The sequence below is a fragment of the Spermophilus citellus genome (assembly GCF_964194105.1).
Source record: "Spermophilus citellus genome assembly, chromosome: 6".
In the NCBI taxonomy this organism is placed as follows: domain Eukaryota; kingdom Metazoa; phylum Chordata; class Mammalia; order Rodentia; family Sciuridae; genus Spermophilus; species Spermophilus citellus.
In genome coordinates this window covers 11,749,067-11,775,280 of record NC_138187.1, presented here as the reverse complement: position 1 = coordinate 11,775,280, position 26,214 = coordinate 11,749,067, and the positions used below count along the sequence as shown (strand labels likewise).

Genomic DNA, 26,214 nt, shown 5'->3' with positions numbered 1-26,214 from the left:
AGCTAGGGACAGAAGCCAGGAGGTCACCGAGGAAGCCCCAGTGGGGACATCATAAGAGCAAGAGGGCGGCAGGTGGGACAGGGTAGCAGCAGAGGGAGAAAGAAGTGGCCGGGCGGGCGGGTGGCCCATGCCTGTCATCCCAGGGCTCCGGAGGAGGCTGAGGCAGGAGGACCGTGAGTTCTGAGCCAGCCTCAGCAACTTAGTGAGGCCCTAGGCGACTTAGGGAGGCCCTGTCTCTAAATATAAACATGTAAAAAAGGCCGAGGACGTGTCTCAGTGGTTAAGCACCCTGGGTTCCACCCCTGATACCCTCCCCCCAAAAAGGTGGTTAGATCCTGCACATTTTGGAGAAAGTACCGAATTAGCATCAGATCTGAAAGAGGGCTAGGGTGGAGAAAGTGGCCAGGACCCCTCAATGGGAGCTTGACAGACACAGAGCCCAGAGCTGGGCACACAGTAGGTGCACAAGAAAGCTCAGCCCCCCCCCGCCCCGCCTTCAAGACATGGAAGCACTTACCTGGGAGGGGGAGGGCCTCACTCCGGGGTCTCTTCACCAGATGAAACTGACACCCAGCCCTGGGTTCCTCCTGAGCACCCCGCGTCCAGTCCTAACGACCCCCCCACCACCCGAACCCCGACCCGTCCAGGGCCAACCCTCAGAGACCGTTTAGGATCTGACCCGAGACTTCGAGGCCCAGGGCCAGGCTCCAGGACAGAAACCCGCCTCCTGCCCAAAGCGCGGCCTCCTCACTGACAGTGAATGGTCACTAGTGGGCATGGCCACGGCCTCCCCAGCTCCCGCTCAGGGGCTGCCTTCCCGATCCGCAGTCTCTGGGGCAAGCCGACAGCGTCAGTCAGGGGACAGCAGTGCTTGGGGCACAGTGGAAGTGCTAGAACGTTCCATCTGCACCCGCACTTTACGCAGGGTCTTGGTGTAGTCCGAAGGTCGCGCTCCCAGGGCTCCGTCGCGCTCCCAGGGCTCCGTCGCGATCCAGACTCGCCCAGTATGAACTCAGACACCCCCATCTCACCACCCCACGCCACGTCCACCGCGACAGGAGGAGCCTCCCTCCCACGTGCACACCCGCATTTCCCAGCGTCCCCTGTGTTTGGCTGGCGTGACCGATTCTGGCTGAGGGGCTGTGGGGGGGACAGCTGAGGGTCTGCGACTCTGAAGAGTGGCAGGGACTCATCCATCTCCCCCTCCTCGGCTCTGGGGACCCGGAAGCCAGCCCTTGAGTGGTGTCCACAGGAGCTAGCGTGGAGGCTCTTGACCCTTGTGGTCACTACCCAGGATTTTACGACTTGTTCCTGGAGCCCAGCCTGGTCCATCCCAGTACGAAGCCAGGGTCAAGGGTAGCGCTGGCCACATGGGATTGAGCTGGGCCACAGGTTCCAAACGCACCACAAGGTCATTCTGACCAGCCCCTTTACAGACCAGCCAACAGGGCACACAGTCTAAGTGACCTTCCCACAACAGGTGACCAGGGAAGGACTCCAATTTGGCCCGTCTGGCCCCAAAACCCAGGCTCTGTGGGGCACCCGCTAATCCCACCTGGCTCCTGGGTTCTGATGACAGTTCATTCTAGAAAGAACGCACCTGCCACATCCCAACTCCACCAGGGCTGTGACCTTTGCCAATGCCCCCAAAGAAAACAGAACAGCTCGTTTAGAAAGAAATAAAGTATTTTTTTTTTTACTGCAAATCATTTGCAAATGTCCATGTTTCCAGTGTTAAGTCATTACAAAAAGGTCTCCCAAGAAAACCTTGGATTCTGTAACGTGAAAGAATGGTATAACTTACAAAAAAATAAATATATATTCCCATCTAGAAGAAGAAAGATGCTTCTCTGGGTTTGAAGTCAGCAACGTAATTCATAGCAAGTATGAATTTGGGGGCAGCAGCGGGCTCTCGCCGTCTTGGGGGGTCTTGCTTTGGTCTGTCACTGAGACACCTCAAGGTCCCACTTTGGAGGATCCACTTCTTGGTTTTCCTCCAAGAACATGTGGACCAAGTATCAAAGGCAAGGCCAGGTCTGGCCATTCCCCGGGCACGCTGCTCCTCCACCGGACACTTCCTCCCAAGAGGTCAAACTCTTTAAGAGGGTCTTTTCCCCTGGAGCAGTACTTAAAAAAAAAAGAAAAAGAAAAAGAAAAAGAGTTCTTTTATCCTGGAAGGAACTCCGTCACCAAATGTCAAGTTCTCCACAACCTGCTCTTCGGCAGCCAGCCAGAGGGCAGGGGTGAGAAATCAAGGTCTAAAATCCAGAAGACGGGATTCTTTTTGGTACCAACTGGGAACGCGTGGGATGCTTCGTAACCGTTAGCAGACCTGCATCTCTTCCAGGTACCGAGGGGCACACCCGCCCTGGCCCTGGTGAGAAAAGCAGGGAGGCCGGGGTGGGAAGGAGGGAATCGGGAGTCGGGGGCTCCGGGTCTGGATCATCCACTGGTCCACCAAGTCCCCTCGAGACAGGGTGCATGGGGCCCAGGTGGCCTCCGGCAGCCGAAGCAAGTCCTGGCAGGAGCGATGTTGAAGTGTCGGCCTGTGAGACCAGATGGTTGGCCTATGACTGTCCCACCTGGGAGGGCCGCCTGAGGGTCGGAAGGATTCCCACCAGGCCCCTTTCCCACCGGAAGCAGAAGGGACATCAGAGGTGACGGGAGGCGGTGGGGACCGGGAGCATCCCAGAGGTGTGGGATCCACAGGCTTTGGCTGGAGAGACGCAAGGCAGTTGGCAGCGTTTGGTCACTAGCGCATTTCACACAACTGACTTCTCCAGAAGTCTGGCCACCAAAGGCCCCAGGAGCCGCAGGCACCTCCAAGGTGAGAGATGCGGGAGAGCGGGCAGGCGTGAGGCCGGGCAGGTGGGCGTGTCTGGGCGGGGGCCTCTCCGCTCTCCTTTTCTTCGAGCCAATTCTGGGCCAGGGCCAGATGCCAGCTGCTGCCCTGTGTCCGTTCTGGTTTTTGGGTTTGGATTTTTTTGGTTTCTGCGTGGGAGGCTGGGGTTCCTGAGGACGCTGGCCCTGCGTGCTGACCGGACGCACGGGCCCCGCGGCTCACACCAGGCCGGCGTCCCGGGCCATGCTGTAGAAGAGACCCCGCTGCTGCAGGAGGTCCAACGGCGTGCCACATTCCCGCACCTCTCCTCTGTCCAGGACGATGACCCTGCAGGGGAGGGGGGCAGACATGAGAGGCAGGAAGCGGTCCACCCGGGCCCAGGGCGTTGCTCTGGGTCGGCCCCCAACACCCTGTGCCAGGGCTGCACCGCAGACTCCCACCCGGTGCCCGGCCTCACTCTACTTCCAACCAATGTCAGGTTGCATGAGACGGCCTCCCGAGTGTCCACCCTACTAGCCTAACAGTGATCGGGGAGTAGTGGGGACAGTGACATGCTCAACTGTTCCTGTGCACTGTTCCATGGCACTGAGGATGAAATACACAGATCTCAGCACAGTCTACAGCGGGGCTCAGCAACTGTCCCCTGAAAAGGGCCAGGTGGCCTTTTCGGCTCTGCGGGTCACGTGGTTTTGGTCACGACTGTGAAAGCAGTCAGAGATGACAGAGGACAATGAACAGGCATGGCTGCCTGTCAATAAAACTTTATGTGTAACAACAGGCAGGGGCCAGACCCGGCCTGGGGGCCGTAGGCTGCGACCCCTGGTCTACGGAGGTGGCACTAGAGGGTCCAACAGCGACCACTCCCCACCTCACTTCAGACTATCTTCCTGGTGGATCTCAAGTGTGCAGTGGGGACCTGTCACAGAGAGGTGCTGGCACACTCTTAAAAGATGTCTATCACCCCTGCACTTGAGCCCTCCAATGGTTCATGGCACTCTAAGTTCCAGATTCCTTCTTTTTTTTTGGGGGGGGGAGTGCCAGGGATTGAACTCAGGGGCACTCAACCACTGAGCCCCACCCCAGCCCTATTTTGATTTAGGGACAGGGTCTCCCTGAGCTGCTTAGGGCCTGGCTTTGGCTGAGGCTGGCTCTAAACTCACGATCCTCCTGCCTCAGCCTCCTGATCAGCTGGGGTGACAGGCGCAGATCCCTTGTTGAAGTTACACAGTGCTCCCACGTCCAGCCCTGCCTACCTCTCTGGCCTCTTCACCCACCACCGTCCCCTCCATGCCAATGTCCAGGCACACTGGACGGGCTAGCTTTCCAGTTCAGTCTCAGGGCTTCCAGCTTAGAATCTTTCTCCTTTAGACCAAAGACTGGCAAGATGCCCAGCCCGACTCTGGCCCACTGCCTGATCCCAGGAATCAAGTTTTATGAAGTCACAGCCACGTTGCTTCCTCTCTGTGTGGCCTGTGGCTGCTTCGTGCCACCGCCATCCGAGTTGAGCAGCTGTGACGGAGACCGTTCAGCCGGCAGGTCTGACGATACCCTGGCCCTTTAAAGAGAGGCTGTGGACTCCTGTCCAGACCGTCCCATGCTGACTCTGTATTCCGCACTCTGCTCAAATGTCACCTCTTGGGAGGGGCCTTCCCTGGCCACCTGTGTTAAATTTGAGACTCTCAGCACCCCAGCCAGTGGCTGTGTGACGGCTTTTGTGCATCCTGGGCTGGACGCCTCTGTGGCCACTTTCTCCAAAGCAAATATTAACCCCTCTCCTTTCTGACCGTGTGGTAGGGAGGCAGCTGGGATCCAGGCTGGGGGGGTGGTGTTATGTATTTAATTTTTAAAAGAAAACAGAAACACTGCCATGTGCCCCAGGTGCCGCTCCTCCAGGGTGCCATGGGCACAGGGCCCTGAGTGGCACTGCCACCATCCCCTGGGGGACCTCCCTTCCGGCCGCGTCGTCCTGTGAAACCACATCACTTGCTGCTCTGTTCACTGTCTCTTATGACTAAGCTGCCGGTCCTCGAGGCGGGGGCTTCGTCTGACAGTGTCCTGAAGGGTCCCCACCTCCCAGAGCCGTCCTGGGCAGGCAGTGGGGACAGGCACAGCGGTGCCTGCTGCCTGTGACGCCCGAACACCTGGCACCTCCCAGGATAAAGAGGCTCCGCCACCGTAGGACGGAGGTGAAGGAGGGGCGGTGACCGGCGGCCGCTCAGCCCGGAGCCCTGTGCGGGGCCTCACCTGGTGTAGTCCATGATGGTGTTGAGCCGGTGGGCGATGGTGAGGACGGTGCAGTTGTCAAACTGCGTCCGGATGGTGGACTGAATGAGGTCGTCTGTTTCCAGGTCCACGGCCGCCGTGGCCTCGTCCAGCACGAGGATCTTGGTCTTCCTCAGCAGCGCCCGGGCCAGGCACACAAGCTGTCGCTGCCCCACGCTGGGAAGGAAGAGGCCAGAGCAGGTCAGCCCCCGCGGCCCTGAGACAGGCAGGAGGAAGGAGCCGCTCTGTGCCGCTTCCACCAGGAGAGCACCGGCTCCTGGGCCCCTGCCCAGGGCAGACAGCACTCATCAATCTCCTGCGTCAGCAGCAGGCTCAGGATGGGTCTCGGGAAGCTCCGAGGTGGCATCCGAGCCCTGGTCGGTCCAGAACGGCTGGGGGAGTAGATGGCAAAGGCGGCCTGGTGTCCACGCATCTGCGTCCACCTCTAGGGCTGACTCTGGACTCGGCCGTGGGCTTTGCCTAAGGCCAGCCGAGGTGGGAGGGCACTGCACACTGGGGCTGGCCCATCCTGTACCTCCCCATCACAGGGACACGCCACGGCTGGTCTGCTGGAGGGTGAGCGGCATGTCCCCTCACCGCCCAGCTCAGGTCAGAGCTGACCCCCGACTCCTGAAGGAGCCCAGCCAAGGTCAGCAGAGCCACGAGGCCGACCACCCCGGGGCGCCCATCGCTGCCACTCGCCAGCACAACCATCGCTGGTGGCCACGGCGATAGAGTAGACGTGAAGGGACCCGGTCTGCTTACGCCCCCCCAGGCCTGACAGACGCAGGAGGACGAGTCTCCCCACACCCGCCAGGGCGCCGCGTCCCCCCTGCCCACCTCAGGTTCTCCCCGCCTTCCGAACACTCGTGGTCCAGCTTGTCGGGGAGCCCCGACACGAAGCTCTTGAGGTGAGCCAGCTCCAGGGCCGTCCACACCTCCCCATCCGAGTACTGGCTGAACGGGTCCAGGTTCATGCGGAGGGAGCCCGAGAACAACACAGGGTCCTGCAGAGGGAGAGCAGAGGGCCCCTCAGCGCCCGTCCCCTGGGTGGAGCACTGAGGCGGAGGAAGAGCTCTCAGCGTCCCCAGAACCCCTAACCCCGGAGATGTTTGCAATGAGAAAACAGTTTGGAAAAACCTCGGGCTGATGGGGTAAAACACAGCTCCTCAGAGTTTTCATGATGCACTCGGGTGGGGACCGTGGAGGAGGGAGAGAGTCCTGGGAATCCCTCCCTCGGCCCCTGCCTCCCAAAGAGACCCTTAGAGGAAACTTAAGAAAACTACACAGGCAACAGATGAGCTTCCTCTTCCGGGGAGGGGTCTAGAAAGTTCTAGAAAGTTCTTCTTCCTAGACCTAGGAAGCATGAGATCTTCATCCTGACCCCATGCCGGCAGAGAGAAGATGGCATCTCCCTGAGGATCCTGATCACCTCATCTGCAGATGCTCAAGTCTCACACACAAAACAGATTTGCACAGGACTTTCTCACTTCCTCCTGTGTGGCAAGGCATCTAGATGACTCACACCTGTCACGGCACAAATGCTACGTGAACAGGCGTCACACTGTATGGTTCAGGGACTGACGTTAGGGAAAAAGGTCTGTGTGTGTTTGGTGTTGGGGACTGAGCCCAGGGACTCTACCACTGAGCCACACCCCAAGAACTTGTTAGTGTTTTTGAGACAGGGTCTCGCTAAGTTGCTGAGGCTGGCCTTGAACTGGTGATCCTCCTGCCTCAGCCTCCTAGGTTGCTGGGATTATAGGCGTGCTCTACCAACGCCTAGCTCAGGTGCAATTAAAAAAAAAACAAAAAACACTTCTGATCTGTGACTGACAGAATCCACAGACGTACAGGCCAATGTCCCATTAGGGCAAGCACAGTCTCGGCAGCCCCAGGCCCCCCGCGGCCCCCCAGACCCCACCTGGGGGATGATGGTGATCTTGAAGCGCAGGTTGTGCAGGCCGATCTTGGCAATGTTGACGCCGTCGATGATGATCTCTCCTTCCGCGGACTCGTTGATCCGGAACAAGCCCAGGGTGAGGGACGACTTCCCGGCTCCCGTGCGCCCCACAATGCCAACCTGTAGGGCAGGAAGGGCCGGGGTGAGGTGGGGACGAAGGAATCCGGGCCGCCTCAGCCGCACGTGCTCTTGCTAATAAGTGCCTGGCCCAGAGCAGCTGGCCACCTGGTCCACCCAACTCCCTCCGCGGCCTTGCCAGCTCCCCAGAGACTCTGTAAGGGGCTGCTTAGGACAAAGGTCTCCGTTCCCCTCGCCAGGCTCCCCAGGAGCTAAGGCACTCTTTGGGGGTACTTTCTTACCTGCTGACCCCAGGTTTTCACCTCTCACCCTGAGCTGCTGAGACCCCTCCGGTTCGACTCCCCGCACCCTCTGGATACCTTATACCCACCGTCTCCACTTGAGGGAGCCGGGCTCCTGGCAGCGCCTCGAGTCCCGATGTCCACCCACAGCCTCCCCGCCACCCGGGGCTCCCTCGCCCCCCAGCCACACCACGGCGCAGCCTGCACACAACAGTGCCCACACGTAACACGAGCCATGAAGATCGTCGCCTGCCCCGTCCTCCCTTGGACACAGGCCAGGGACTCAGCTCGTGGGAACGGGGACCATCCAAGCCCGTGGCAGGGACAGTTGACAGATCCATACGTGCAGAAATGCAAAGGGCCAGGAACACCCTTGACCTGATTTCTGAGGAAATCCTAAGACTCTCGAGCAGGGATGTGCTCTGGGAATAGCTTGGAACCCAAGGAGAGGTTTTAAAATCCCAACTTCGTATGTCCCTTGAGCTGTCCCCAGCAGTCCCAGTGACATTCTGTCACTCCAGCGATGGCCAACACCAGCCAACGCCCTACAGGGGCACATGAGCAGCCGGAGTGAACTCCTTAGGAAGAGCCAGGCTGCGGGGGGGGGGGGGGCCCACGTTCCTGCTTCCAGAAAAGCAGGAAGTGAGTTTTTATATGAAACGTCAGATTTTTTTTCAGGATTTGCAACTTATTCAGATCTCCCCCCGCCCCCCAAAACACATCTGCGGTCCTCATTTGACCCTCGGGGTCCCAGAGGCAACCTGCTGGGCACACTCTGAACTGCCTTCACTTCCACGAGCCCCGGCAGGTGACACAGCCGGCTGTGGACGGGCTGGGGGACGTCGCACACCCACCTTCTCTCCCCCTTCGATGGTGACATTGATGTGCTTGAGAACCAAGTCCAGGTCCTCTCGGTACCGCAGCCCGTAGTCCCGGAACTCCACTCGGCCCACCTGGGGCCAGTTGCTGGGGGGCGCTGTCTCCGGGACCTGCCAGGGAGCCTACAATCCCAGGGAGGGGCCGGAAGGGAGGAGACGGTGAGGAATCTCGAGTCCATCCTGGTGCCCAGGCTCTGCTGGGCCAGCTCCCTCACTTCCGCAGAACTCATGTCAGTGTGACCCCCCTCCTGGCCCTGGGTCGCCTGTGCCTGCCCTGCTTCCTCCTCCTGCCGATCACTGACCGCCGCCTGGGCAGTCCTGGCCCACCGGCCCTGTGACCACAGGCTCTGCCCTGCTCAGTGCAGTCTCCTGGGGCTCAGAGCACACAGTAGGTGTGCTCCGTCAACATTTACAGACCAAATCAACATGTGAGTGGTCTTCTCCCAAGAGTAAAGGTAGGTATTGACAGAGATGGGTCAGGTACAGGATGGAGTCCCAACCGGAGGAGTACCCAACTCACCCTCCCGCTCAGGCAGAGTGGACATAGACATGGCTCACAGGTGTCTTTCAGGCAAAGCTACACTGAAGACCAAGGCCAAAAGGTCGGGTCAGGGCCCTTCTTTACCTCCTTCTCGGTTTCTGAATACTCCTTGAGTCTCTCCACAGCCACAATGTTGGTCTCCATCTCGGATGACATCCGAACCAGCCAGTTCAAGTAGGTGGTGATCTGCAAGGGAAAGAGTCGTGTGGAGTTTCTAGCGGGAGAAGAGCTATTTTATTTTTGTTAAGTAGTTATGAATCATGAAATGTTTCAGATGTGAAAAGTATAGAAATCAGCAGCCCCACATACAGCCATCACCCCAACTTACCACACTTAGGTATTTAACTACCACAGTTTTCAAACTGACCCATAAGCTATTTGAATAATCAGAAAGGAGAGTCAGAAAACATTTCAAACTAGATGATAATATGGAAACACTATGTATCAAAAGTCACGAGGTGCAGCTAAAGCCACACTTAGAGGGAAATTCATAGTCTTAAAAGCATTTCCCCTGGAGCTAATGCATCCCCTCAAGCCACCAAGGAATTTTATTGGCTGATGGAGAATCCTGGCCCCATGTCCAATTCCTTTTCTATACCTGGTCACCAGGCTCTGTACTTCTCAAATTCCACTCAGCCCCTTTCCTCCCCCTCCATATGGGAACCCGAAGAACCCCATTAGGAGACTTTCATCATCCAGGCGAAGCGACTCCTCTTACCTGCAAAGAGTAAGACACGGAGAGGCCCACCAAGCCCGCGCGGAGGCTGTGCCGGGAGATGACCGCAAACAGGGAGGCAAAAAAGACTATGAAGTTGCCAACGCACTCCAGCCTCACAGCCAACCACCTGCTCAGAGAAACGGGCCGACAGACAGAGAGACAGACAGACACACACACACAGTCAGCTTTTCAGAGACCTGGCTTCTGGCCAGTGGGGGGAGAGGGGAGTCCATCTGCTAACTGAAATAACTCCCTGAGAGTTCTGCAGAAAGGCCATCTCAGCTCTGCTCGTCCAAACACGCAGCCTGGCCCCAGGGGAAGGAGGGCCCAGGGGATGCCCCGTCTGTAACTCTGCATCAGCCTGGTAAGCCCAGGGATCAAAATAGTGTTCTGCAGAAGCCGTTTAGGCAAGAATGCCATCCTTGCCCAAATATTATGACCCAGCTTTTTCTCGAGAAGTCTTTAAAACACACACAGGCATAAAACAAGACGCCCCAGACATTCCTCAGGACTCAGAAGCCATCAACTGGGATGGAAGAGGCAGCTCTGGCTTAAAAGACGTCTCTTGGCAAGAGACGAATCCAGAGAGAGAAGCCACCGTTTTTCAACCTCCCTCCCCCATTCCCAGACTCCTCCGGATTTGAGAAACATGAAAAAGAGTTCCTTTGCCTTTTAAGAATATAAAGAGATGCTTTGCTGCTCAACGCTAGCTCAGAGGCCATCCCTAGGGTGACGGGCACTACTGTCGGGTTTGCACTTGGGAAGCATTTTTTATTTCCTTAGGGAGGTGGTGCTGGGGGGTCTCTCCTCCACTCTAACCCATGGGATCCACGGGACGGACCCTCGTGTGTGAGATAGTCCCGTAGACGAGCCAGATGGGGACAGACACTCTAAAAATTCTACAAGGGCAGCTGAAGACCCTTTGTCACAGACGGTCCCTTCACCCACTTTTCTACTCCAACGGTGTAAAGCAGGCCCACGGTTGGTCACGGGTCACCTCTAGGCCAATTCTCGGGCGTATGGGTTGGAAGTGGGTGAGAAGGAGGCTATTCTAGGAATACATCAGGCACTTGTCTAACTTCTGCCTCTTTCTGACTGATGCTCCTCACTTCTGAGCCACAACATGGTGGTTTTTGACGTGACTCAGCTCAGTGCGCGTCAAGTGTTCTGGACCACACCTCCCTCAGCAGGAGTGACCGCCCCTCGTCCAGGGACGATGTGCAGCAGAGGACCTGCTGCTGAGGAGCTGCGTCCCAGGGACAGCACCTGGAACGTGGTGCTCACAGGTGGACTCCAGGGGACTCTGTCTCCGCTCTGTCGTGCCCTGGGGCCCTGCATGCTGACAGTGCTCCCGCGTGCTCCAGGGGCCACTGGGACCTGCCCTGTCCCCAAGTCTCCCCAGCCTTTCTGCCAGGGCCCGAGTTGTGCGAGGTGCACCACGGCACTGAGACGAGGGGACGAGGTGCTCGGCGCCCCCCGCCCCCCACAGGCCAGCGCACCTGTTGGCCACAATGCCGGGGTAGTAGGCCTTCTGGTTCTCGTCCACCTTCAGGTCACTCTGGCGGATGAACCGCTCCTGCTCCTCGAAGGCGCGGATCACGCTGACCCCCAGCAGGGTCTCGTTGAAGTGCGAGTACACCGGGGAGCGGCTGACCGACTCGAGGCGCTTCAGCTGCCGGGAGGAGGCCACGTAGAACCTCTGCGGGTGAGGGACGGAAGACGGGGGTCAGTGCCGGTCCCTGCGCCCATCCTCCTGAGGCCGTGCCGGGGCAAGTCTGGACACGGCAGGTCCTTGGCAGTGCCCCACCCCTGTGGATGGGGACGGCGGGGACGGGGACAACAGCTAGTGCTGACCGACAGCCCAGCCTCCCAGGTGCTGCCTGCCCACCTTCACCTACACCTGCCTCCACGATGCCCATGGCAAGCCCAGCAGGTGCTCCGTCCGGCTTCCCCAGGAGGACATGAGCAGAGGACCTGAGCCACCCCCTCCGGAGGCCCCACGGCAGGGAAGTGGCAGAGTGGGATTCAGGGAGGCAGCCTGGCTGCAGAGTGCCACCGACCCCGGGTCCAGGGGCTCCGGGACACAGCAGGGTGGTTTAATAAGTTTTGAGGCCAACCGGACCCAAGTTCAAATCCTGGCTCTGCCATTGTTGTAAAGAGAGCCAGGGACTTATTCCTCTGAGCCTCAGTGGCCTCATCTGTAACGTGGGGACAAGAAGGCCTGTTCACAGGGCTGTGGGGAGGGGAACTCGTGAGCGTCACTCTTCCTCTGCACACACGTGTCTGCACGCACACGTGTCCCACACATACACACACAGAGGTCGGGAGGCTCAGCACCGGGCGACGCTGGGCTGCACCACAGACACAGACGAGGACTAGCAGCTCCACAGGCTTCGAGTGAGCAGGCGCCCCCAGAGGACAACTACTGCCATCAGTAAGCGACAGGATTGAGCCCATCACGTCCCTAGGCAGTGATGGCACTCAACTCACCTGCACTGACCTGACCATGGGACGAAGGTAAACTCGTCACCCAGGCCTCAGTGGCCCCCAGTGCTCTCAGGGGGACCAGCCCTGCCCCCTGCAACTGTGTCCTGGGATACGGCTGCTGCCCTGCCCCTGTGCCCAGGCCGCTGAGCCTCTGGCTCCCCGTATTCACCACCAGCCCTGCCTGCAGTGGCCCTCAGCGCCCTGCAGAGGGTGCAGCAGCTTCACCTCTGGGGCACCCTGGCCCCCAGGTGGGGCCACCTCTGTGGCTCGCTGCCTGGCTCCTGCCCTGGCTCCTGACCTCAGGGGCTGTCCACCAGGCAGTTGCCGTCTTTCCTCGGCTCCTGCTCTGCCCTGGGCATTCAGCCAGTGGCAGGGCTTGTGGGAGACGGAGAGAGAGCCAGTCACCCTCCGGAAGCTTCCAGAAGCCACTGAGCAGAGGCTGGACTGGCCACTTGAGCTCTTCTGGCCCTGGCTCTGCGTCTGCACCAAGGACACCAGAACAGGGACCCGGGGCCCTAGCAGGACAGCTGACGGGGAACTGCTCTATCCAGAGTGCTGTGGGGGACCTGGCCTCTGACCTCCCGTCCCAGCCAGGAACACTGGCCACTTTGGGGCAGAGTCCCATGGAGAGCTCTGAACCTAACAGGAGGCTTCCGTGGGGCCTCGGTGGCCGGCGGCTTCTCTCTGGGTGGCAGGCTCAGCGGTCATTTGAGCACGCAGGCGGGCAGCTCTGGGCCAGCCCGGGCTCCTGCCAGCCCAGCGGTCTCCGAGGGCTGCAGCCCCAGGTCCAGGAGCACGAGGCACACAGCCGTCCTGCCGCTGCGCCCGCTGCCTTGGAGGAGACCAGACGCCCGGCCTGGCCGAAGGCCCTGCAGGCCCCACCCTCCCTGGACCCCGGCCCTCTGGGCTGACCTGCTCGAAATCCTTCTGTTTTGTCTTTGGTCCTGGGGACAGAACCAGGGCCACTGAAGCACTGAGCCCCACCCGCAGCCCCGTCTTATTGTGAGACAGGCCTCGCGAAGCTTAGCGGGCCTTCGGGAAGCCTGGGAATGAAGACGGATTCCGGAAGCAGCTACGATTTTGGTGAAAGGCCGTCACCAACTCAAGGGGCACCGGAGGGTCGGGGACTGCACCCCCCCGACTGCACTGCTGCCGGTGCTCTGGGTCACCGGTCCCCAGGGTGGTGGGGTCCAAGGCGGGGATGGTGGACAGGGCCCAGCCTCCTGGACCCCAGCGGCACAGAGTGGCGAGGGGTAGACACACCTCCTGGTCCCTCACTCTCACCCGGGCGGCCACGTGAGGCTCCCCTCAACAGCCAGCCCCTCTGCCACTCTGCTGCAGCCAGTGCTTGGGGACAAGTAAGGACAGACCTGGCGAATCACATGCTCCCTTCCACCCCCAGGCAAGACGCTCCTTCTCTCTGAGCCTCAACATGCCGGTCTGTCAACTGGGAACGTGACACACTCCTGGGCTCAACAGTCCCACTTGACAGATGAGATTTCTGCTGGGATCTGTAACGGGTCCAGCCCAAATCCTGCCCTTCCTAGCCTCCCTCGCAAACAACAGTGGTTCCATGACCAGGTTCTGGAATATTAGACGTATTGAGATGGGTACTGCCGATTCAGGAATCATCTGCTCCCTCGTCCTGTTCCCCTAACATTAATCTCATCGTCTGAAAAATAGTTGTGATGGCTGGAACTCCAGCACCCATCCTGGACCATGAGACCAATTGAAGAATGGCAGCCTTCTGTGAGATGGGGGACAAGGAGATGAGAAAACACAAGTGGAATATTAACAAACTCCTCGAGTGGCCACCCCAGCCCTGCACTTGGTAGAACACGCGTTTCCTTACTGCAAGCTCAAAATGACCCGTGCACAGGTGTTCAAGATGGACAAAAGCAAAGCCCGCCCTGCAGACAGAGGCTCAGCGCCCCGCTCTGGGGAGGAGGCAAGGTGAGAGGAGCCCTTAGGTGAGCGAGGCAGAACGCAGCGCACAGTAGGGCTGCCCGGGCCGCCAGGCCCCGCCCTCACCTGCACGAAGAAGTAGAGGAGGCCCAGGGGCGGGATGATGACCGCGGCGATGGGCGTGGCCAGCAGGATGATGATGCAGGCGCCGATGACGTTGAACAGGGAGCCCATGAACATCTTGATCACCTGCGGGATCATGGAGTCCACCGTGTCCAGCTCCTTGGAGAAGCGGTTCACCAGGTTCCCGCTGGGGGTGCGCTCGAAGAAGCTCATGGGCGAGCGCAGGACGTGGTGCAGCAGGTCCAGGTGCAGGCGGCGGGACGCGAAGATGCCCCCGATGGACACCGTCATGGAGTAGCCGAGCACCGCGATGCCTGCGGAGCAACCCCGTGAGCTCCCGGTTCTCAGCTGCCCATCTGTGAAACAGGCCTGATGGGCCTCTCCTCCCTGTCCCTTGGGGTCACCCTGCGAAGGGCTACTGAGGGACAGGGTCTGTCCGTCTGGGCTGGGCTAGGTCCCCTAGGGATGTGGGGGACCTGGTTCTGTGACTAGATCCCAAGTGATGGCCAGTTCCACGCTCAGGTGGGCACAGGGGGGCGGGGACACCCACCTTGGGCGATGCCCAGGCCTCCGTAGACACCCAGCCAGAAATCGGTGTGCTCCTGGGTCCCGTTGACAACGGGGTCGTCCGTCCAGAGGCTGAGCCAGTAGTTGGAGGCCAGGGCAGACACGTGGTTGCACAGGAAGAGGAAGATGCTCAGGAAGGAGAGGAAGAGCCCGATGGCCTTCATGTAGTCCCAGTACACAGACAGTTTCACCTGGGGGCGGAGGAGCGGCCTCCGAGGTCAGCGACTGCCTGGCAGAGCAGCTGCCTGCCTGTCCTGCCGCATCTCTAGCATAGAACTAGACATCTCGACCCAACCCAGGGTGGGAGGCGTGGGGGCAGGATTCTCCGAGGAAGTGACATTTAAGAATCCACCAGGGGCTGAGGATGCAGCTCGGAGGCTGGGTGCTTGATCAGCAGGCGTGAAGCACAGGCCCGAGATCTATCTCCAGTATCACAAAAAACTGCTGAGGGCCATTACCAAGTAGGAATGACGCATCGAAATTTCCTTGCCAGCGTACCCCATGTTAAATGGACTTGCCTTGGAAATTTGCTGTGACCTTGCATGTGTGTTTGAGAAAGGTGACCCTGCTCAACGACCAGGGAGGATCCAGGATTAGGGTGTGTCCTGCAGTTTGAGGAAGTATCCCGCTCCTTGGGTTAAGGGCGTTCCCAGTTTAAGACCTTGGGTTTTAGGGAAGTTCGATGTTGAGGATTATTGCTGCTGGAATTAGGGCGTTCCTGCTGCCTGAGCTCCCATTGAGTTCTCGTGAGATTCAGAGAGGATTTTGGGAAGAAAGCCTCGTGTAGTAGGTGAATTGGGCACAGGAGAACTGGGATTGCCCCAGAACGTGTGTGGAGGCCGGTGTGAGTTCGGAAATAAAGAATTGCTGTTTGAATCTACAAAGCTGTGTGGTGGCTCATGATTCTGTGCCAAGCCGAGACATTGGCAAAAAACCAACAAAACTATGGAGAATCAACCTATGCAAAGGCCCTGAGGTACAAGGGAATGTAGTGGGCTTGGGGGACTGAAAGGAGGAAAGGGTCGCTGAATAGAAGCAGGGGGTTACAGCCACCCAGGTGGCCTGGGGGCATCTATCAGGACTCTGAGCTAATTCCAGGACCATCAAAAAGTCTTCAGCAAATGGGAAGGTGGGACATGTTGCCTAGCAACCAAGCATCACCTCCCTCCCTCCCACGACAGGGCTCTGGGCCTGCCATTCCACTTCCTCTGGGCACCAAGCACCAGGCTGCGGTTTTCGTTGGTGGGTGTTCGCTGGGCTCCATGGGGACACCTGGGGGTTTCCTGTGGAGCCCAGCAGGGGGCGTGGTGTCCACAAGCCCCAGGGCTCCCTCCCGGGGGTGTGCCCGGGTCATCACAAGCGTTTCAGCTACTTCGGGTCGGGACCCTGCAGCTGGCTGAGGAAATGGGCCCCGCCGTGGAAGGGCTGCTTCCCTCCCGTCTCCAGCTCCTGCCTCGTCCTTCACCACGCGCCCAAGCTGCCTGCCGTCCCTGCAGCTGCCCCGCAGGGCTCGGGACACCTTCCCGGGGGCAGTAGGACGTGGTGGCCCAGGCTGCAGAAAGGCTCCACTCTCAGGATGGCAGGCTGCCTTGTCTTGGGCTGATCTCTGGCACCTGGGAGGGTCAGAGCCTGGCACAGCCCGGGTGCGAGAGCCACAGGGAGAAGCGGCCAGCGACCAAGGGTCCCGGGGGACTCTGGATACACCCCGGGGCTCCAGGGGTTGTGCCCAGCCTGTGGGCTCCCCTCCTGCCTTCCCCGGGTGTTTTGGTTTGGACTGGGCACTTATGGGGGGGGGGCATCAGGCCTGGAGCATCCTAGCCCCTCTCTTAGTAGGACCACATTGATTTTTGAAAATAAACTCAGCGGCTCGGGAGGCTGAGGCAGGGGGATTGCAAGTTCAAGGACAGCCTCAGCGATTCAGCGAGGCCCTGTCTCAAAATACAAAAGTAAAAGGAGCTGGAGAGGTGACGCGGTGGTCAAGGGCCCTGGGCTTAGTCTCTGGTACCAAAGGAAAAAGGAAAGAAAATAAACTCTGGATCCCTCCCAGGAACGGAAAACTACTGACACTTGTCCCAAACAGACGTCCTTAAAAATAATAATAATAATAATAATGCAGGAGGACGAGGGCCCAGACCCTGCTGTCCCAGGCCACCCTAGGCTGTCTCACTGACGCTGTCACCAGGACGAAGGGGAGTGGAGACGCCTTGTCCTGTCCGTGTCTGTGCCCATTCTTCATCCCTGCATCTGGCACCACCTGAGGCCACTTGTGCACACCTGGGACGAGCCCCCAGTGGCCTGAGCGGGGAGCCCCACCTGCTCACAGCGGGGCAGCAGGGAGACCACAGGTGCCCCCCGAGCCTGGGCGCAATCCCAGCTCCGCTGCGCCGCGGCCGTGCCCTGGGCACAGGTCCCTTCCTCCCCTGGCCTGGTCCCAGGCTCACCTGCCCCGTCTGGACCTTGTCCGCCTCCACCAGCTTCCAGGCCTCCTCCTTGGCTCCGGCCTTCTGTGGGTCAGCGGTGCTGGCCTGGGGCCGTCCCCCGTCCCCGCTGTAGGAGGAGGAGCTGCTCAGCTGCCTGGGGAAGCAAGGCGTGGGCGTCCACCTTGGGCCAGCGCCGGACCCCCAGGCGGGGACGTTCCAGCAAACATGTAAATGACCACGTGTGCACGTGCAGGCTCCTCGTGCCACTGCCCAGGCTGTGGTCCTCAGGGACAGGGAGTGAGCGCTAGCCTGTGCCCTTGGGAACGGAGTCACCCATCTGTGCTGTGAGCAGGTCACTTCTGGGTGGTCTGCTCCGAGCCACTCTGGCCAGGCCTCCCCAGGGCGCCCAGCCTCTCGACCCAGGGGCTCTGCGCCAACGGGAAGGCCATCAGCAGACACCGCCCCTGGCCTTGACCGCCACCGTGAGCCCAGCCACCGTCTACCCTTGTCCCTTCCCCTGCACCGACTCAGTAGTAACAGAGCGGACCATGGGACACCTGGTCTTCTCCCAGCTGCTCCGGGTGGAGGGGAGGACAGGGCCTCGGAGCTGAAGCCCGTCCACAGTTGCCAAGGAGACCTTCCCTCCGTCCCCTCCTGTTCCAGAGGCCTCCTGTCCTGGGGGCTGCTTCTCTAGGGCCTCCCAGACCCCCTCCCGCAGGCCTGCCGGGCCCGGGGGTCAGGAGGTCAGTGGGAGGGAGGCCAAGGGCCGAGCCTCGAGGCCGACCTTCTCTGTCCCAGCCGACAGGTGCCGACAGGTGCCAGCAGGCGCCCGGGCACAAGGACTTGTGCTGGCCATCTTTTCAGTTCTGTTCAGGAAAAGCTGAGAAACTCCCGCTACTTGTAAGAAACCAGAGGGGCCGAGCCAACGCGGAGGGGGCGCGGGCAGCAGGACCTCTAGTCCTCCCTCCTCCTGCGGGCAGGGCCCGGCTGAGTCGTCCCTGCACCCCAGCACTGGTCCTGGACAGGAGGCCCGGGGCTGGCAGGTCCCCAGCACCAGCTCCCTGTCCGGCCCAGGGCAAGGCGGGAGCCTCTCCCGCCCAGGAGGCCTGTCCCAAGATCTCTGGCCGAGGCCATCAGGCGGGGTCGGCCCCTGATCAACAGCCGGCCTGGGCTCTCGGCCAGCAGCAGAGGAAGGTCCGGGAGGCACGGCGCCGGGCCCATCGGGGACAGAGCAGCCTTCAGGGAGCCAGAACCTCCTGCTTGGTGACCCAGAACTTCCCAGCCACGCTCCTCGGACAGGGGCGCTCCAGACCTTCTGTCCTCAGGCCCGACCAGGAGGTGACAGTGACAGCGGAAGCACCGTTTCCGAGTACCCCCCGGGGCCAGCACCAGGCCCGGCTCCCCGTCCCCTGCCCATTCCCAGGTCGACCACAGCTCCTCAAGCCTCTTGCAGGAGGGCTGACAGCACCCCTGGGGAACCTCGGCCGGGCCCGGGCCAAGTTCAAGGTCAGCTTCTCTCCCACCACGTGACTGTGGGCAGCTCTCATGCCACGGGGAGACGAGGTCTGTCACCACCTCTGGGTCAGAGACCCTGCGGGGCCGTGGGGCACCAGGCTCCGTGGGGAGCACCAGCCGCGGTCGCTGAGGCTCTGGGTCTGGTCAGACGCTGGTCCTCAAAGCTCGAAGGTCCCGGCTGCTCCAGGTGACCCGAGCGAAGACCCTCGCCCAGTGCCAAGGAGGGGACCCGACGTCAGACGTGGGGACAGACAGTTCCGCCACGAGGCCCGGGGGAACCGTGCCGCAGCAGGAAGAGCGGCAGGCTGGGCGGAGGCCTCCGCTGGGGAGAGCAAGGTCCCCGGGCAGGCAGGACAGAGGGCAGCCCCTGGAGCACACGGGACGTGACCCTGCTCACCTCTGCAGCTGCTTCCCCGTGGCGGCCGGCACCAGCGTCCCGTTCTCCATTGGCTTCGGCTCCTTCCCTGGACCACTGCTGCCCATCAGCCCTGGCAGGAGGCAGAAAACGGGCACAGCTGGGCCTTCACGAGCAGGAGAAAGTGACCGCAAAGGACAGACCACGGGAGGCTTCAGCAGGGAGACCACAGATGGCCTGTCCCCCGGGAAGCTCAGGAAGTCGGGGGCTGCCCCACCCTGAGCCAGGGCCCGGGACAGGGACGGTGCCTGGCCACTCGTGGAAGGCCCCTCAGCAGGCCCCTGGGCGGGCACCATGAGACCCAGCCCAGTACCATGGGCTCAGCCAGCAGCACGCCAGGGTGACCCCAGGAACTTGCTGGGACATGGACAAGTGCAGAATGCAAACCCCAGGCCAAGGGGACAGCCACAGGGGCCACAGGACGGAAGGGCAGAGGGCAGGCGGCCCCTGGCCCGGGGAGCTCTCCACCGCCCAGGACATTGGGGGTCTGCATCTGGCTGTGAGTGAATCACAGGGCGGGGGGGGGGGACAGTTACAAATGAACTGCTGCCCCTGGGCCCAGCCATGTCCAGGGCGCTGAGGTCCAGCACAGTTGGGTAACAGGGACAAAGGGACGTGCTCTCAGTAACTGGCTGTGCACTCTGAGGAGGCAGGAGACCTCTCTGGGCCTCAACTAGCTCATCTGCGAAGCCAGAGGACCAGCCCACCCTGGGAAGCGGGGCCACTGACCAGGCTCACAGGTGGCCCTGGGTGCAGGCGGCATGCCGTGGGCGAGGCTGCTGGGGCACCTGCAGCCGAGGGCGCTCATGACCACGCTGGGCAGACGATGCCAGGCACAGCCAGGACTGAGAAGCAAAGGGTTAACCATTTCCTCGATGTCAGTTTTGTTTTTCTCATTAAAGAAACAACCGTAGAAACCTCCAAAACCAAACAGACACGCATGCAGGAAGAAGCGTGACACCAAGCAGGACTTCCCCTACAGCTGGCGCTCACGCACATGCCGGGGGCTGGGCCCTCCAGGGAGCACCACCCACGGGGCTGCCCCGGACTTCCTCGCCTCCAGCTCAGGACAGGCTTCTCCTCCCACGGCGGCCTCCGCAGCTGCCCACCTTCTCCACCAGGGGATAAGGAACAGTGGGGGCCCCTGAGTCCCGGCCCCAGGCCTCTGACCTCTCGACGGCACAGGACAAGGAACCCTGGGTGACGGATCCTGGCGGGTCAGCTACGTCCCCGTCCCATCCTGGCCCCGAGTGCTCGGGCTGGCCTGGGGTCTCCAAGTCCCCCGCTCCCCCCTGAGCTGCTTCAACAGGACCTTGGCCTTGACCCTCGGCCCACGGTGCTGGTGAGGGCGGGGGAGGGTCCAGCCTGGCCACAGGACTCAGCTGGGCAGCACCGGCTACCACGGCCACCACGCGGGTCACCTCCTGACTCTGCCTCAGGATGTAAGGCTGGCCCCCTACACTGCTGTCCCCACTGTCCACCTTGGGTCAGCGGTGTGGTCTCCTCGGGGACACGTGGGTCCTGGTGAACGTGACCCGTGGGACCAGAAAGTCCAGCCAGGTCGGGGCCCTACACGAGCTCTAGAGCCGCAGGCTGCTCCCCGCCCCACGGCCAAGCCCGGGCGGAGCGGAGCGGCCACCGGCCCAGACGGCCTGCAGTCCAGGCCAGCCAGCCTGCGAGCAGCGCCCGCCCCACGGGCACACCTCCCTCCCTCCTCCTGGTCCACCACTTTGCCACCTGGAAGTCACAAGACCCAAGAAAGTGTTAGGAACCAGGCAAGGGCTCTGCCACGCTCTCACTGAGATGCCCAAGGGGACAGAGTGACGGTCTCCTGAGAGGACGGGTGTGCGCCTCGGCTCCCCCTCCCACACAGCCTGAGTGACAGCTGGCGAAGGTGACAGAGGGTGACACCCAAGATCAGCCCCTCCCCAGGAAGCCCAGCTGTGCTCAACAGCAGCCTCGTCCTCGGGTCTGCTCTCCTGGGGTCCGTCTCCCCCAGCATGCGGTGAGCTCACCAGGACGCCATCCCCGCTCCCTGCCCCCAGCAGGCCCTGTGCAGTTATAAAGGGTGTGCACTGAACAACCATGTGCTGGGGAGGGGGCACCGTCCCACAGGGTGGCTCTGCAGCACCCGCAGGCTCCCAGGACACACACCCGATGGGCAGGTGGACGAGGGGATGGCCAGCGACAAGCAGAGCTGACCTCCTAATGCCACGGGGCACTGCAGCAGCCACTCGGGGCCCTCCCTATTTCCACAGTGCAGGTTCTAAACCGGCCCAGGGGACTGGGGCAAATCGGCTCGCGTCCCCTGGGAACCTGAGACTGGACACACATTAGAGTGTGCCCCGGGGAATCAGTGTTACCCCTTCACCCTCTTATTCGGCACGTAACCACGTAGCCACCCTGCCCCAGCATGTTCTCGGCCCTGGGGACGCAGAGGTGCACAAGAGCCGCCCTGAGACCCAAGTTCCAAGGGGGGAGAGAGCCAGCACGTGGAGAGCGGGTCACGAAGGAAGCCGGGATGGAGCGGGGGACAGCACAGGGGACAGCTCAGCAGGAAGATGCCGCGCACGCCTCCCAGACATCTGAGCCCAGGAAGCCAGCCGTCGGTCAAGGGACGTCCCCCAGGTCCCCCAGAGCTGAGCCTGGACCGCGGGGCAGCCGCCCTCAGAGCAGGCACCTCCGGGCTCCTGTTTATGCCAACGTCTGTTTGCTCAAGAAGGTTCTGGAACTCAGCCCAGACCAGGGCCAGCAAGGCCAGCCTCCCTGAGGCCTCAGTTTTGACCAAAAACGGAGCTGACCGGCGGCCCGCCCAGCCTGGACGGCCAGCCTAGCTCCCAAGGTCTTCCACCGCTAGAAGAGGGCAGCTGCCAGGCACGGCCAGTCCCCAGGAGGGGCTCCTGTGGCTGCTGGGCGTCTGGAGGAGCCGGCGGGGTGGGGGAGGGGCAGGAGAAGGAGGGCGGCCTCTCCCGGAGCGTCCCCGGGTCTGCAGCGGGCCCAGACGGTCCTCACGATCACAGAGGACCGGGACCAGAGCCACCGGGCTGCTCTCCCCAGTGGGAAGGTGGCCGCATGGACGGGGGCCCCTCTTCACGCAGAGTAAGCACCGGGTCCCCCAGAAACAGGGCAGCACCGCCCACCCATCTCGGCCATCACGCCGGAGCTTGGGAGGTGCCCAAAGCTAACGGGACGGGGCCTTCGGGGGTCACCCTGTTAAGGACGGGTCTGTGTGCCACGCGGCCAGAGAAATGAAATGGACCCACAGAGGAGCAGGAAGGACCTTCTCTACCAGCTGACGGGCTGCTGTGCGAGGAGATCACAGAGGAATCAGGGCAGGCTGCTGGCAGCCGCTGTGGGTCCCGAGGCCAGCTGCTGCCTCTCCCTGACACTCCGTGGCTCCCCACTGCATGGAGGCCCAAACCCAAACTCCTGGGGGTGCGACCCTGCAGGACGACCCCCGACTGCCCTCCCCTGCCCGGACTCCCCTGCACACCTGGTCTGGCCGCCCGGCCTCCTGTTCGTTTCTTAAACAAATGGAGCTCGTGCTAGCCCTGCGGCCCACCCCGCTGCTGGCTGCTCCCCATGTTCACAGTAGGGAGCCCCCCCATCTGCCACTCTTGCCCCGGTCCCCGCCCAGCGTCCCCCTGAGACACCAGGCTGCCCCCCCCCCCCCCGTGGCCTGCGGCTCTCCTGAGCTCTTGGTGTCAGCTGACGTCATCCCTGAGAATCCGCCTGCTGAAGTCCCGACCCCGCACCTCAGGCCGCGGCTGCACCTGGAGACGGGGTCTCGGCAGGAGGTGAGGGACGCGGGGGCCTCCTCCACTGCCCACTGCCCTGGGAACCCTAAATGCCTTAGAGCGGGGCACGCGGGGACAGCGGGGTGCAGCAGGGGGGGAGCCCAGAAGCCAGGAGAGACCTGGACGCCTCCTTGGGCCTCAGGAGGGGCCCCGCCCGCTGCCACCTCCCCTCAGGCTTCCCGCCTCCAGCACCCAGTTGTCATCGAAGCCACCCAGTAATGGCCCTCGGTGGCAGCCCTCTGAAGACATCACCAGAACCTGACATACAGTCAGTGCCCAATAAATCCCCGCCGGACTGCACGAGCAGCGTGGACCCTTCCTCAGCGACCTGAAGCCCCTGGGCCGTGGCCCCGACGCAGACCCCGGGTCAGCTCCACCCCGGGCAGCGGTGCAATGGGCTCCCTACAGCCCACCCCTGGGAAGTCCACCTGAGACCCGCTGGGGACAAGTGGGACAGTGCAGAAGGAACAGGCCCTGAGTCCCAGGGAGCCCCTCACGCCCTCTCTTGGAGGCCGGGGCAGGGCAGGCGGGCAGCTGAGCTGGGTGTAGCCGGGTCCTCTAGACCAACGGTGGCCTCCCTTTCCAGGACACCACGGGCCAGAGCGGGAGGCGAGCAGGGGTCCCCGAGATGCCAGGGGGAAGAGCACCTCGGACGTCCAGCCTGCCCTGGCCGGGATGGAAGGGCCCGAGACTCGCCCACTTGAGAGCCTGGGGACAGGCCAGACGCGGTGGCTGGGAACGGGCAGGTCTACTGTGACCCGGCAGACCCCAGGGCCGTCACCCTCCAGGGTTGTCACCAGAGCTGTTGTCTGTCCTTCACCTCTGAAGCCCCTGGCACGGCGTGGGCCGAAGGCTCGGGCGGGTCACCACATTAGGGCCACACGGCGGGTGGTCCTGCTGTCCCCTGCCTCGTCAGCGAGGAAGCAGGCTCAGAGGGGGCGAAGGACAGGCTGAGGTCACCCAGGCCCGCGGACCCGAGCGCTCCAGGGGACTGTCAGCAGCACTGTCCTCGTCCTCCCCTGCAGGAAGGCCCGGCCCTGGGCGGCGGCGCCCATCTGCAGGCCCCCACCTGGCCTGCAGCTGCGAACCCTGTCCACTCCGGCCCAGGCGGGGCACCTTCCTGCACGCTCCTGACTGACGCCCACCCGCCCCCCACCCGCCACCCCCGTGGCCACCCAGACGCCCCCCTGGGCCTTACTGTCGTCCTCCGGGGCCTGGTCCTGCTCGGCGCTGGAGTAGGTGCGCAGGAACTCGGCGAAGGCCCCGTCGCGGGCCAGCAGCTCCTGGTAGGAGCCCATCTCGGAGATCTTGCCCCCGCTCATGACGATGACGACGTCCACCTGCGGCAGGTAGCTGATGCTGTGTGTGACCAGGATCCGCGTCTGCGGGCAAAGCGGAGACCCGGCCCGTCAGCACACGCGGGGACAGCCTGACCTGGGCGTCACCAGGCCCCGGGTGGCAGAACTGGGTGGGAAGCCGGAGCCAGGTGACACGGGAGCTCCGGCCTCCGCGTGTGAGCAGAGCTCGCCGCGGGCCAGACGCTGGGCTTCCTGAGGGACAAGACCAGCCCAGACGCCGCTCCAGGTGCCAGGAGCCACAAACAGGAGCTGCACCGTGATGGGGGACGCAGCAAGGAGGGCAGGCCCTGCAGAAGGCAGAGGCAGGCTCGGCAGGGCAGGGCTCGGTTCTAAATGGGGTTTGGTACCAGGGATTGAGCCCAGAGGTCCTCATCGCTGAGCCACACGCCAGCCCTGTTTGTATTTTATTTAGAGACCAGGTCTCGCTGAGTTGCTAAGCGCCTCACTGAATTGATGAGGCTGACCTCCAACTTGCAATCCTCCTGCCTCAGCCTCCTGAGCAGCTGGGTGAAGGCCAGAGGGAGTGGCAGGGGCAGCAGGCATGTGGATGAGGAAAGGCGCTGCGGCGGCAGGACAACTGCATGCGGCCATTTGTCTGACTTTTGAAGACCTGACTCCCCTCCTGCTCCCCAGAAGCCACTGCAAAAACAGCAGGTGGGAGGCCAGGCTCAACCCCAGATCGCAGTAAGGAAGAGGGGAAAGAAGATTAGGAGACAGGATGGGAAGTGTGTGTGTGTGCGCGCACGTGTGTGTACATGTGTGTGTACGTGCATGTGTGTGCATGCGCGTGTGTGTGCATGCGTGTGTGCGTGTGCGTGGGTGCATGCACACATGTATCTGCACACTCTGCGTTGGTCACCATGCGCACAAGTTCCTTTAAAAACTTTTTAACGTGTTTTCTTTTTCTAACATTTAAGAGCTGGCACAGAATTTTGGCGGCAGCCCTGGGGGTGCTCCTGACAGGTTCGGCCACACGGCGCTCGCCGTCCTGCACACGTGTCGCCGTGACCCTGTTGAAAAGTCCACGCGCCCAGCAGAATGACCCAGGAGGACCACACAGGTCTCAGGGGGGTGCCGTCACATGACCGCCCTGCTGTCCCTGTCCTGTCGGTAGCTCTCCGTGGAAGCGTGTGCCCCTCCCCCACTGCCCTTGAACCTACAGGCTGGGCTGGTCAGTGGAGAGCGTGGCCTGGCTGCGCGAGGCCCTGGGCTGGAGCCTCTGCACCTCGTAACAGTAAATAAAATAAAGGCTGGAAAAGATTTCTCTCTTAAAAAGGAAAAGCCCAGCACGTTGGGGCTGCCGTGCGGTCCTCAGGTGCAGTGGCCATTCTCCTGCTGCCCCTGGACATGGAGGGCAGTGTGGCCTGTCACTCCTGGGGGGTAGTGGGGGCCGCCCGGGAGCACACTCAGCCCTAGAGAGGGAAGTGCGCGGCGCCCCGCAGGCTCCCAGGGCCAAGCAGAGAAGCAGCCGCCAGACGCAAGGACAGCAGGACAGGCCCCACCACAGGACAGCCCCGCCCGGAGCCCCCAGCGGGCCGCCCTCCCTCGAGCAGCACCTTGCCCCTCAGCATCCCCTTGGGGCCGACCACGCGGTCGAAGATGTGCTTCCCCACGTGCGCGTCCACGGCGGAGAGCGGGTCGTCGAAGAGGTAGACGTCGGAGTCTCCGTACACGGCCCGGGCCAGGCTCACGCGCTGCTTCTGGCCACCCGACAGGTTCACGCCCTGGGGGGACAACGCAGAGGGTGGGTCCCCGAGAAGCCCCAAGACTCAGGGGGCCACCCGCTGGGGTGCTGTCAGGCCACGGGGCTGTTTCAACGCGAGACAGGGCAGGAGCACCCTGGGTCCCACCAGCGGCCCCCCAAAGACCAAGGATGTGACTGTGGGCGCCAGGGTGGCCCCACCTGGAAGATGGGTGACAGGGTCGCTGGGCGGGCGCCTGCCGTAGTGAACGCTCAAGGCAGGCCCTGGATCTTCCAGTCTGGTGGGCGGCACCAGGGGACACAGCCGTGACGTCACAGTGTGGTGCCCACTGTGGCCAACGGTCCTTGGTGGGCTTGGATCTGAT

General features: G+C 61.9%; 1 protein-coding gene across 3 annotated transcripts in view; it reads right to left on the bottom strand.

Moving 5' to 3' along the window:
- Positions 1-1,695: 1,695 nt before the first annotated feature.
- The window catches only part of ABCC1 (ATP binding cassette subfamily C member 1 (ABCC1 blood group)), a 90,889-nt gene continuing 66,370 nt past the window's right edge, over positions 1,696-26,214 (bottom strand). For 2 of the 3 annotated variants that reach the window (XM_081298716.1, XM_081298717.1), the window contains exons 18-31: positions 25,704-25,871; positions 23,988-24,171; positions 18,975-19,065; positions 17,084-17,216; positions 14,626-14,833; positions 14,079-14,389; positions 11,060-11,259; positions 9,561-9,687; positions 8,927-9,028; positions 8,278-8,424; positions 7,026-7,184; positions 5,945-6,111; positions 5,087-5,281; positions 1,697-3,169 (exon numbers count right to left, since the gene is read on the bottom strand). In XM_081298716.1, coding sequence (XP_081154842.1) covers positions 3,061-3,169; positions 5,087-5,281; positions 5,945-6,111; positions 7,026-7,184; positions 8,278-8,424; positions 8,927-9,028; positions 9,561-9,687; positions 11,060-11,259; positions 14,079-14,389; positions 14,626-14,833; positions 17,084-17,216; positions 18,975-19,065; positions 23,988-24,171; positions 25,704-25,871 — 2,301 coding nt within the window. In that variant the 3' untranslated portion in view covers positions 1,697-3,060. Of the gene's footprint in view, positions 3,170-5,086; positions 5,282-5,944; positions 6,112-7,025; positions 7,185-8,277; positions 8,425-8,926; positions 9,029-9,560; positions 9,688-11,059; positions 11,260-14,078; positions 14,390-14,625; positions 14,834-17,083; positions 17,217-18,974; positions 19,066-23,987; positions 24,172-25,703; positions 25,872-26,214 lie in introns of all 3 variants that reach the window. The other variant, XM_081298715.1, reaches the window with a different exon arrangement.